General features: G+C 50.2%; 5 protein-coding genes across 5 annotated transcripts; 4 read left to right on the forward strand and 1 right to left on the reverse strand.

Annotated features, from left to right (window-relative positions):
- Positions 1-594: 594 nt before the first annotated feature.
- Positions 595-2250, forward strand: CI109_107063 (uncharacterized protein; the record flags this gene model as incomplete). Its single annotated transcript, XM_032007592.1, has 13 exons — positions 595-648; positions 711-874; positions 959-1031; positions 1098-1167; positions 1227-1266; positions 1327-1352; positions 1419-1530; positions 1584-1617; positions 1675-1681; positions 1734-1773; positions 1826-1953; positions 2016-2125; positions 2200-2250. 13 exons carry the CDS (start codon positions 595-597, stop codon positions 2248-2250), a joined length of 909 nt encoding a protein of 302 aa, XP_031858131.1.
- Positions 2251-2798: 548 nt separating this feature from the next.
- Positions 2799-5327, forward strand: CI109_107064 (uncharacterized protein; the record flags this gene model as incomplete). The annotated part of the gene is made up of 11 exons (XM_065967955.1): positions 2799-2830; positions 2889-3000; positions 3062-3139; positions 3197-3507; positions 3576-3786; positions 3850-4058; positions 4110-4139; positions 4191-4513; positions 4583-4777; positions 4833-5147; positions 5209-5327. The coding sequence occupies 11 exons, from the start codon at positions 2799-2801 to the stop codon at positions 5325-5327; spliced, it is 1935 nt and encodes a 644-aa protein (XP_065824027.1).
- Positions 5328-5562: 235 nt separating this feature from the next.
- CI109_107065 (uncharacterized protein) lies at positions 5563-7539 on the reverse strand (the record flags this gene model as incomplete). Its single annotated transcript, XM_032007594.1, has 7 exons — positions 5563-5794; positions 5877-6196; positions 6254-6394; positions 6460-6660; positions 6729-6979; positions 7052-7120; positions 7197-7539. 7 exons carry the CDS (start codon positions 7537-7539, stop codon positions 5563-5565), a joined length of 1557 nt encoding a protein of 518 aa, XP_031858133.1.
- A 600-nt stretch (positions 7540-8139) lies between these two features.
- CI109_107066 (uncharacterized protein) lies at positions 8140-10009 on the forward strand (the record flags this gene model as incomplete). Its single annotated transcript, XM_032007595.2, has 8 exons — positions 8140-8155; positions 8275-8622; positions 8686-8726; positions 8779-8841; positions 8903-8985; positions 9049-9139; positions 9200-9501; positions 9574-10009. The coding sequence occupies 8 exons, from the start codon at positions 8140-8142 to the stop codon at positions 10007-10009; spliced, it is 1380 nt and encodes a 459-aa protein (XP_031858134.2).
- Positions 10010-10304: 295 nt separating this feature from the next.
- Positions 10305-11417, forward strand: CI109_107067 (uncharacterized protein; the record flags this gene model as incomplete). The annotated part of the gene is made up of 3 exons (XM_032007596.1): positions 10305-10618; positions 10732-10978; positions 11100-11417. 3 exons carry the CDS (start codon positions 10305-10307, stop codon positions 11415-11417), a joined length of 879 nt encoding a protein of 292 aa, XP_031858135.1.
- Between the last annotated feature and the right edge of the window lie 690 nt (positions 11418-12107).

Raw genomic sequence — 12107 nt, forward strand, 5'->3', positions numbered from 1 at the left:
TCTTCTCTACATTAAACCCAATGCCAACCGAAGGTCTTGATAAGCATGCGATCAAGGCCTTCAAAGATATGGATGCTATACTCACCTGTCCTACTGTCGATCTGCTCAAGATGCTGGTCCGTGAGAAGAGTCTCGTCGATACATGTTGTATTTGATCATGGTATATGAGAATATGTTGTGTTCATCGGGGTTCCGATCCCATCTCGCGCAAGTTTACCCCAAGGCGATAAGCTCTTCACATGCGCTATCATATCACTTTCCCTTCCCTCTCACCCCCTCGCCGGAATTCTACTGACCCCTGTAGGCGAAGCTTCCACACCGCATCGAAAATGGTGATCGAGATCCCTTCATCCCCGTTCGCCAGGGATCTGTGCATCGCCGTCAACGTTGTCATTATCATTGTTCTCGGAGTTCCGGTCTTCGGATGTAATTTCACGGTTCACTCAATGTTCATTTTTAGAACACAACCAACATTGTCCTAGACTACATGCACAGTCCATCATCCAACTTACTCGACTATATAGGATGATGGGTTCAACCTCTTCTTCTCATGCTTCGCATTTCCATACTACCGCTCTGACGCTATAACACATCATGTCTGTTGAAGTCCCCCTCAACGCCAATGACCTCTTCTCCGTCAGGGGCAAGGTACGTCATGTCACCTCTAACCGTTCCTGTACCAGGCATACTTGCTGAACGGAATTCAACAGGTCATCGTGATCACTGGAGGCGGTACGGGCTTGGGACGTTACATGGCAGAAGGATTCGTGACAAACGGTGCAAAAGTGTATATCACCGGTCGAAGGGCAGATGTCTTGGACAACGCTGTGAGGGAGCTCGAAGCATTCAAGGCTAACGGAGGGGAAGTGTACTCGTGAGTACCATGCTACCCAAGATCATCATTTGCTTCATGTTGTACAATTGTGCGGGAACTAATGGTTGTACGCACGTACCGCAGTGTCCAAGGAGATGTGTCCACCAAAGAAGGAGCGAAGAAGATTGTCGATGCGGTTTCAGAGCGAGAGTCTGTGGTGAGTGGCTTTGCTTGTAATCTTATACCACTCAGTCTTACCTACTTTGGGTGTGGGTGTGTTTAGGTCGATGTGCTGGTCAACAATGCCGGCGCTCAACGACCGTGGAAGAACCCTATCAAGGATCACAATGATCGTGAGCGTGATCGTTATCCTAGAGATCAGACAAGTTGTTGATGCTCCTGTCATCTGCAGCCGACGCTGTGGAGAAGCTGATGTGGGATGGAGTGGACGAGTGGGTGTCTGTTACAATGGTGTATAAGTAATGCGCACTGATATATCACCTTTCTTTCAGCGACGACTGGAACGTTACCCACGCCAGTGAGTTCAGCTGCTTCCCACTGCCCTTTTTATGGACGTACATCAGCTGACATCCACCAACTCTAGCTAATGTCAACGGTGTATACTTCATGACTGCCGGCTTCATCCCTCTCCTCCGAAAGTCGGAGACGAAGAGCGTCATCGTCATTGGATCTGTTGCGGCTTTCGCCAACCAAAGGTGAGGACTTCGGTTGACAAGTCTGAGTTTGACTGACGTACCGCTCGATCCAGATCCGTGTCGAGTTTGACATATGGTGTTTCAAAGGTGAGTCATATATACAACCTGGTCTCCGATGTAAGCTGACACAAGATCACTTCTCAGGCAGCAAGTAAGTTGCGCCAACAGGAATGAGTAAGGATCTCGCTGAACGTGAAGTACAGCTCTGCACCTCGCCGAAATGCTTGCTGGTCGTCTTTCTCCGTGAGTCGCCTATCGCTTTTATCTGCGTGAGACTAACGATCCTACCCTCTAGCCTCAAGATTCGTGTAAACTCCATTCTTCCCGGTGCATTCCCGAGTGAGATTACCTCGAAAGTCGGCGAAGATGGTCAGAGGGTCTTGCACCCTCCCGCTCACAAAGCAGCTTTGAGGTCGCCCCTTGGTACGTGGAGTTTCTACGTAGAAACTGGGAAAGATAGCTCTAGACTGATGCTCGTTCTACAGGTCGACCTGGATTGAAGCATGAGATTGTCGGTCCTGCGCTGTTGCTCGCCAGTGCGGCTGGAAGTTATATGGATAACGCAGTCATCACAGTCGATGGCGGAAGGTTGATGGTGAGCAGCTTCTCGACACTCAGCAGAAGCATCTGTTGTGGTACTGATTTGAGAATTGACCCCTCCAATCGTAGAACGCCGGTATCAATGATGGTATCAGGATGCCGGAGGAGACTTACCCTTAGAGCTGGGTACTGCTGAAAATATGGATTTGACCAGAGTATGCATTGTTACATTCATGACGGGATACGATCCCACCAGCCTCAATGACTGCAAGCTAAGCCAGACACTGAGCACGAGCCGGCGGTATGCATGTTCAAGCAATGATTTGAACGTATCGACGGAAAGAAGGGTGAATATCGGGTCGGACAAGGGTTCTATCGGGTATCTCTTGCGTTATCTAACCCGAAGTCGCCCAACTATCTCATCTCTCTAATTAACCCTTCTATTCGCACATCTTCTCATTCCTCAACTGCCTTTTCTGAGCTCTCTGAATACACTACCGTCCTTGATGCGCCATGTCCACGTCTCCTCAGACCTCTGTCCGGCACAACAGGATAATTCCCACAACCTCCACCCATCCAACCAAAAACCCCTCTTCCTCTTCATCCCTTGGCAACAGCACCAAAACCACCCTGCTCAATCTCCGACCTCCTCGATCACGCAAAGACAGACCTTGCGATGCATGTCGTAAGCGTAAACACTCATGCATCATTGCCGTCCGAGGTCAACCATGCGATTATTGCAAGCGACAGAAAGTGAGATGTACGTTCGATATGCCTCCACGGACAAGGAATCGGATCAGGTCATCTGAGAGCCAAAGGGAACAACGGGATGCTCCCTCGGAGTCAGTATCTACGGTGGAAGGAGCTGAGCCGCTCGGTGACAGTAGTCGTTCCTGGGTAACTGCGAGCGCGAGTGGGTCTGCGACTCCAGTAAGTGACACGAACGGAATGTGAGGAGGCCACCACTAATGTCTTCCAATGGTAATGGTAGAGGGCAAGTGGCGAAGACAAAGGGTATAGATCACCACGACCCATCTTGGCCATATTCAACGAGACCGAAAGCTTTGAAGTAAGCTAATTCCTCAATCGCCTTTTGTCCTAAAATCTGATGTAGGAGACTACACAGGAACAGCTTGACGAGACAGAAGAATGGCATGATTCCCTCGACCTACAGACGAACGATCTTGAAGAGTCCCACTTCCTCGGCTCATCAGCGATGCAAGATCTAACCTTGCTCATGGACACAACGCAAGCACAGACAACGGCCGATAGCACCAACTCCCCTTTCAGACAGGTCTCGAAAGATCCACGCACTCATGTTTTCTTTGTCAAGAGTCCGGCATTCGTTTACGGAAAGGGGATGACGGGCAGTGCGACGATCTTTGAGCGAGTTTGTTCGATGTTGGGTACAGGATGGCCAGAAGCCCTGATGCAGAAGTACGTCCAAGTTGTCCTCAAAGCTCAAAGCACTGTTGAAGTGAGCTGATATGCATGTTCTACGTAAGGTTCATCCAAGTCACACTTCCTGCATTTCCGATTCTAAACACTATGCGTCTCATAGCTGCCTGTAATAGTCAGAGAGAGGCTGGTCCATTACCGCATGCTCTACTCTGTGGGATCATGGGACATTCGATAGAATACGAGCCGGCAGTGAAACATCTGTTCAAAGGGATCTGGAAGGAGGTTGTTGCAGCAGAAGATGAGGAGTACAGGCAGGTAAGTGGTCATTCCAGGCTGGTTGTCACGAATGCAGCTGATCAGATCTCGCTCACCCTCCAGCCCCGATTGCAAACGCTTCAACTGGCAATCATTAGTCTCACTACTCGACCGAGCCAAGCTCACGCAGTGAATGCCATGTCGTTGGCCAGATCTGTGTCGATCGCCCACATGATCGGTCTACATCTGGACTGCTCGGATTGGAGGCTGCCCCGCTGGGAAAGATCGGTCAGAAAGAGGGTATGGTGGGCGCTGCTCATCATGGATAAGTGGTAAGTCAGCAATTTCTTTGGTTAGGTCTAGGTGATTGACATTTCCTCCAGGATTGCTATGATACATGGACGACCGAGTTTGTAAGTTTCACGTTGCGTAGCATGTGGTCCATGGCTGATTCCCGATACCAGGATACAGAAGATCAACCGATCCGTCCCTTTACCCACTCTAGACGACACAGACTGGGGAGAGTTCTCCAGTACGCAGCCAGAAGAAGATTCCCTTGCCGAAGACTCAATGGCCTCGTTCATCGGTCATTGTGAGATCGCTTTGGTAATTGAAAACATGTTGGACAAGTTCTATTCTCAAGAAGCACAACGGAGGACGAGTGCTGCGACAGCTGAGGATTTGAGGCAGTTGAGTTCGGAGCTGGACGCGTTGCAAGCTCGAACTCCGACCCGCTTGAGAGTGAACGCTAGGATGGAATCAGCGACCATTGTTGCGCCGGGTATTCGTGAGTGGCCTTTTACTATGTTACAAGAGTCATGTCTGATAGCTGCAACCAACGTCATCCTGTCCGCAGTCTGCTTCCAGCTCACTTTCCTTGGCGTGAGAGTCCTGGTCGCGCGGCTCTACTTCACTTCACACCAAGAGCATGGACAGATTACCGGCGCAGAAGCTCAATCGATCGATGTCGCATTGAAACTATGCGAGGATTTTGTGGCGTTCATGGAGGTTCTCCGTCCAGAAAGAGACTACAATTCGTTCTGGCTACCTCGTATGTGACGACCCAGGCTTCGCTGCTCAAATCGTATATTGACACATGTCTGTAGACTGTTCTTTCCTCATCTCGACATGTCTCGGTCTACTTCTCCGCATAGCGGTTCGAGTCCATGTCCAACAGAATCGTCAATCAGATCTGCGATCAGCCTACATACCCAAGTTGGAGAGCTGGCCTATCCGTTCCTTATCTCTCGTCAATCGCCTCGTGACCAACCTTCGTCAAGCAGGATCGGTGTATGCTTGGGAATTAGCAGAGACGGCTATGACAAGGGGCGATGATCTATTGCGATCTTGTGCATCGGTGCTTCCCTCTCTAGCGACTTTAGTCGGTCATGAAACACACCAGATGGCTCAAGCTGTACCAGGTGAGCTAGACACCTGCTCTTACGATTCGCGGTGCTGTAGTAGACTGATTCGTGTGTGCAGGGAACGGGTTTTCGAACTTTGGACAACTGTTTGGTGAAACGCCACTATTCGCAGGAGATTGGTCATGGGCCTTGAATCTGGGTGGGGACCATGGGAGCTTTGGTGGTTTAAATGGGTGACTGGCTCCCCTAGACGATGGGAGATATGATGGCGACGTGACCATTCTCACATCATCTCCACACGCTGTACCGAAGATGATCAAAACCAACTGCAATTCATATAGCGAGACGGAACACAGTTAACCATACAATGACATCTAATCGCGCCGGCAGTCCGACAACTCAAGTCACAACCCCAACTTTTCCTTCGATCGTCATCGTAGCCGAGCCGACAGAGAATGACGTGGGAACAATCTCAGAGAGTATAACGGAACTTGAGGTCCTGCTTATCCGTAAGATCCGCGAACTCGTCCCCGCTCGACATGGCCTCTGGGGCTTGACCCGCCAAGACTGCCGCATCACGTTTCCTGTTCTCGTTCCAGTAGTACCATCTCAACAAGCCGAAGAGGATGACCTGGCCTGCCATACAGGCGAGACAGGTGACGTAGCCTGATATGTAGGCGGGTTTTTGACCGGAAACCCATGCTCTAGAACGCGCAGCACAGTAAAGATCAGCTATGGTTCTGTTATGGGATCGACACTGTTTGGTATCGATATGTGTTGACTTACAGCGGTCCAAGGATATTGCCTACACAGTAGCCCAAAAAGGCTAAACCGACCACAACCGATCTCTTCGTATATCCTGCGGTGTTCTGTGCCGGAATACCCATACAAAGCGCCAACGATCCCACGAACGAAGGCATAAGAAGGACACCGATGGTCTTTCCAGCTTTGTTTGAGGCTGGTAGTGTGATCTGGAGGATCATGCCGATCGCAGAAGGGATGAGATAGATGATCATCATCCAGTGTCGGGAGTTCTTGAGTCGCATAGCGAGATATCCACAGGATGAAATCTCGATTGTTACGGCTGCACCGTAAGCTATACCGAACTGCAAAGACGGGGGATCAGCACTAGGGTCTTGCCGTTGGTCTATCTGGTTACTTACCAATGCCGATTGGAGATCGTTCCAGCCGATGGACTTGATGACGAGACCTTTGTAGGTGCTGACACCACCGTTGATGATCTCGTTCAAGATACACGCGAAGAAGATGATCCAACCGCTTGGGTCGACACGAGGATCGAGAGCCTGCAGCCGCGAGATATATCAGTCGTGGTATTCTTACACGGTTGAGACGTCCATACAGTACACACCTCGATGACCTGATCCCACTTCCACTTCCTATTGATAATACCTGTTCGATTCGATCGTACTCTTTCGACCGCTTGTGCTTTCTGCGCATCGGTTAACCATCTCACCCTCATAGGCGAGGAGGGAAACATGGTGAAGACCACGACGGCCCAAATAAGGGTCATAGCCGCTTCAATGAGGAAGATGTATCTCCACGAGTCGAGCTGCAGCAGGTTCACTCAACTATCAGTAAAAGCTTCACGATGTGATGGAAACGGAATCTCGAACACACCTTGCCATCGATCAATCCCATTCCATAGGAGATCAGAGCTCCTATAGAATTTCCTATCCCATTCATCGAGTACCAAATTCCAATTCTGAATGGCTGTTCTTTCCTCGTATACCACATACCCGTCACGATGATGTAGGCCGGTGTGAGGGCCGATTCGAATATACCTTGGAAGAAACGGACGGCTGCTATGTCGGCGTATTTGTGGGTGGCGGCCGTACAACCGAGGATCACACCCCATATAGCCATGATTACTGAAACGCAGATTATAATCAGTCTTTGCAATAAATGTATGGGTTCGCATGACTTCCGGAAGTCCAACTTACTTCCGAGAAATCGACCGATGTGAACACGCTGCGAGATCCACGCTTGAGGGTATTCAGCGACGAGGTAGCCTACAACGTTCGTTAGAAGTCAGCTACATCCTAACATGATCGTGTGTCTCAAGGTTACTGCATACGAGATACTCACCGATGTAGAACAGAGAAGTGAGCAACGAATACTCTTGCCCCTTTAATCCTAGATCCTTCTTCAAATCAAAGACCGCCGCATATGCCAATGCGCTCTTATCTATGTACTGAATACAATACGAGACACACATCAAGGGCATCAAGTACATATCGATACGTCTTAGCAGCTTCTTGTTCGATTCCTCGGTGTAAGTCTCGACTGCATGAGAGGCCAAGAAGGCTTCAGCATCTTCGGTTTCGGCGATCGTGTCGAGATTTGGGATAGCGACTGCTTCTGTCTTGACATTGACGTTGGAGCCTGATAGGGATAGTTTGTCATCCAGCGTTGAGATAGACGAGGACATGGCGCGTCGTCCTTGCGTTGATTCAATTCAAGAATGACGGTCAACTGGAGGCGAGAGTTTAGCAAAGGTGTTTAAGGATGAAGGGTACTAGTAATGTAGCTTCGGATGATCGTATGACCATATATATCTCCTCGCTTTTCTCATCCGTTCAGCGGAGCAAGTTCCATTCTTGTGATAAGACCTTTCGCAGACTCCTGGCCCAACGGGGCACGTCGGAAGCTGGCCGCACTCTTGCCATCCACCTGCAGAGGTGAGAACGGCTCAGCTAGGTCAAGACCTATCCTTGCGTCGGGCGACCCAAGTCTAGGTTGGCCGTTTGGGCGATTGCTTATCTCGTTAGCCGATCAAGGCACAGCCAATCGTAATGTCCTTTCGGCTTCGGACTTGAGCGAGCGCTGTCGGAATTGATTGACTACTGTGTTGTCCAAGGGAAAAGTGCCTTGTCTAGCAAGACAAGCTTAATGCGATCCTTTGGATATCGGATACGGATACGGCCGATGGTGGACGACGGGTACTAGAGCATCGGACAAGGGTCAGAGCTGGAAAGTGGACACAATTCTCTAGACTCGGGTCGGCCAACTTGCCTTGAGTACCCGTGATATGGTGGTGTTGCACAGTATGTGTAGTCCAGTTGCCCATTTGTATCATTGCTACTACCACAATTGCGTCTGCTTGACTTTCGACGAGGGATCTTCACTAATCAAGGTAGCACCCGAGAACAAGATCACCTCACAGATCACTACAGCCCGAACAAGATGAAATTCACCCAACTCACTTTCTTGCTCGGTAGTCTCGTCAGCGGCGCCATCCTCGCCTCCTCCTCTCAAACACCCCTAACCGCAGACGACTATGTCCCGCTTCACCCTCACCTCGAAGCTCGTTCCCGAGAATTACTCGCAAGATACCCGTTGATCGACACGCATATCGATCTGCCAGCGACGATGCGGACGATAAATCGACGACCGATGGACGCGATTCCGCGACTGAACATCTCCCATCCTGGTCATTTTGATATTCCCCGTGCGAAGAAGGGTGGTTTGGCTGGAGCGTTCTTCACAGCCAATGCACCGTGCCCTGGTGCATGTAAGTGATATGACATTCTGTCTAATCTGCGGGCCTTCAAGCTGATGACACTATGAACGATAGACGGGAGAGACGTGGGACCGGACTTCCTAGGACTGACAGAGGTGAGTGCGGGAGAGTGCTTGACTTGCAAAGACTCCCGCTGATTCGCTTCAGACCGTTCAACACGTTCTCGAGTCAATCGATTTGGTCAAAAACACCCTGGCGTACTATCCCTCAGTGAGTCCAGACGTCTAGTATGAGTCTATTATGTTGAACTTTGTGCTAATACTGGACCAAGCTCTTGACAGCAGCTAGAACAGCAGATGATGTGCGAAAGGCGTTCTCAGATGGGAAGCTGGCAATCTTGATGGGTCTTGAGGGGTGAGTGATCTTCTCACTTGATGCTCAACTCTCATGTCCCTGGACTGATATGATGTTTACTAGCACACATGGGCTCTCCAATTCACTGAGCACGCTGAGAATGTACGCCGAGCTCGGAGTGAGATACGTGACTTTGACCCATGTCTGTCATTCCGTGAGTGCCGTCCCGATCTATGGTCAATCCGCCGCTAACGTGATCTACTCGCTCGCATAGTCCTTCGCCTCTTCCAACGGTGGTGGTGCCGGCACAACAGGTTCTACGATCCCTCCCGTACACCCAGGAAACGGTCTTACACCTTGGGGTGTGACCTTGGTGAAGGAGCTTAACCGCTTAGGTGTGATGGTAGATCTCTCACACACTTCTGACCAAACTGCTCGAGACGCAATTAGGCACAGTGTCGCCCCTGTAGTCTGGACACATTCGGGTGCAAGAGCAGTACACAATCATCCTAGGAATGTACCGGATGATATCTTGGAGCTCATAGGAGATGGTCCCGATAAGAACAACGGTATCGTGTAAGCCATGGTCACCTCGTCTGATCCCCATTGTAATTGTATGCTCAGATGTAGCACTAACATCCTTGCTAGTCTCTCCGTTCTCTTCTCTACGTTTATCGACCCGTCCAACGCCACCGTCGCCCGTGTTGTAGATCACATCGAACACATCGCCTCGATCGTCGGCAAATCCCACGTCGGCCTTGGATCAGATTTCAACGGTATCTCCCTCGCTGTCAAAGGTATGGAAGACGTATCTAAGTGGCCCAACCTTATCCAAGAACTACTCCACAGAGGATGGAACGAGAGTGAGATCGAAGGAGTGATGGGTGGGAACCTGCTACGTGTGATGGAAGAGGTGGAGAAGGTCAAAGAGGAGTTGAAGGACCATTCACCCAGTGCGGAGATCTATGAGAAGAGAACGGATCTCCCGGCACATGAGTGGGGTGGACCGAATATGGCTTATCTCGCTCCGGACGTGGTGGACATTGTCGTAGAGCAGAAACGAAGATTCAGAGATGAATTATGAACGGCGTGAGCTCATTATCGATCGGCCGGGCCTCGGATAGCACTATGCATGAGAATAGCTTCGGTGGCGAGTTTAGCTCAGCAGCTATCATCTATCATGCTCACTGCAGCAATAAAGAATGGTGAAATAGATGTATGTCGATATGATGAAACGATGACGAGAAAGATAACATGACGCTATAAACTCAAACCACCGGCACATCCTAATTTCCTTGTTTCGCAATTGCATCTTCACACTCGATTTCCTTCCGTTTCGTTCACAATCTTGATATCGACGACGGTTTTCTAGTACCACGATGTCTTACCCCTCATCCTCATCGAACGCACAAGCGATCCTGCGGACCGTCCAAACATCCATACGAGCTTCAAGTCGTGTGACACCGCTCTCCCGCCGCTCACTATCCACTCGATCCCCGATCTCCTCCTTTTCATCCACACCTTCCTCCTCGGCTATTTCTCGCCCGATCAGACAACCACTACAAGTACAACAAGCGAGGCGAACATTCTTCTCCCTTCCCGATCTTACAAAGCTTGCAAGTTTGGTACCGGGACAAGACGGGGTTGAAGGGGATGGGGAACAACAAAAGTTTTATGCCAGGAAGATCTTGCCGTGAGTTCTCGGAGATGGAGATGGAGCTACACGCGTCTCGTATGGTGACTTGTCGTAACCATGCGACATGTTAGTTCCAAGCTAGAAGCTAATGTGACTCATGTTCAATACAGCTACTCACAAGCTCAACTCTACTCCCTCATTGCCGATGTCCCCTCGTATTCCTCCTTCATCCCATTCTGCACTTCTTCCACAGTCCTTCACCCTCCCTCAGCAGACGGTCATGCTCCTCAAAAATGGTCAGATTGGAAGCCTGGATCTGAGCCGTTTGAAGTAAGAGCAGAATTGGCGGTTGGGTTTGGAGGTCTGGAAGAGCGATATGTGAGCAAGGTTGTAGGGAAGCCCTTTGAAAGTGTCACTGTGAGTGACAATTGCGTCTCTACGACCACGATCCGGAAAGTCATCAGCGGGCAGATCGAGACTGAACGGGACGAGGTTCACAACCTGAAAGCATCGAAGGAGCTGACTCGGTATTACATAGGCAACCGCCTCAAACCAAACACCTATCTTCAAATCCCTCATCACCACCTGGTCGTTCACTCCCGCCTCTTCCCTCTCTCCTCACCCGTCCACCTCGTCCGCTCACACTCAATCACCATCAACCACCCGCCTTCCCAATTCCACCGCACCTACCGATCCAAACGTCGGTCCAACGTTACTCACGATTGATCTGGCTTTTGCTTTCTTGAACCCATTGCATCGGATCGCGAGTCAGGCGGTCTTGCCGAAAGTTGCGGATAAGATGGTTGAGGCGTTTGAGAAGAGGTGTATGGAAGTCTGGGGCAAGGGAACACAATGATGGAAGCCCATTGGTGTGTCATCTCGAAGTGGGGAACAGGTGGATTGGGCAAGACAGCAGTAAGGGCTTTCTCATATGGTATTCTTTACATGGTTTCACTGTGCATATAATCATCACGATCGATCTTCAATTCAACTGACATCAATCACTCAAAGTAGTTCAATGCCGCCGAGCATAGTTGTCATTATATGCACACCATGTCTGTGAAGAGGAACCAATCGCCAGCCGTTCGGCACTCCGAAAGCGATTTCGCTTGTCTCTTTCCACGACCCTTGCGCACCTGACTTTGGTTTCGGCTTGTGCATAGACAGACCATGATACGGTGACTAAGCAGCCTTGACAAGCTCTGGTCTAGTGCTTCGCCGAGATAGTCACCAGGGCCGATTCAGTTGGCCTACCTTGACCATGTCATCGGCCAAGTCCTTTCCCCGACTTGGCCGACTCATTTCTCTAACGGTATATCACATCTTTTCACATTTGACATCTGTTTAACATACACATCGCCCAACAGCATGCACGCACGGCATGGCGTATACATGATAATCCTGCCGCCCAACTGATACGGGAGCAGTGCGAATCAGATGTATTCATTTGGTCCGAGGAGTGCCTTCCGACCAATCGGTCATCTTAGCTTCGTGTGAGGTGACAGTGTTTTGAGCTTGCCGATCGATAGGAAGTCAAAGCATCGAC

Source organism: Kwoniella shandongensis, chromosome 13 (genome assembly GCF_008629635.2).
Source record: "Kwoniella shandongensis chromosome 13, complete sequence".
In the NCBI taxonomy this organism is placed as follows: domain Eukaryota; kingdom Fungi; phylum Basidiomycota; class Tremellomycetes; order Tremellales; family Cryptococcaceae; genus Kwoniella; species Kwoniella shandongensis.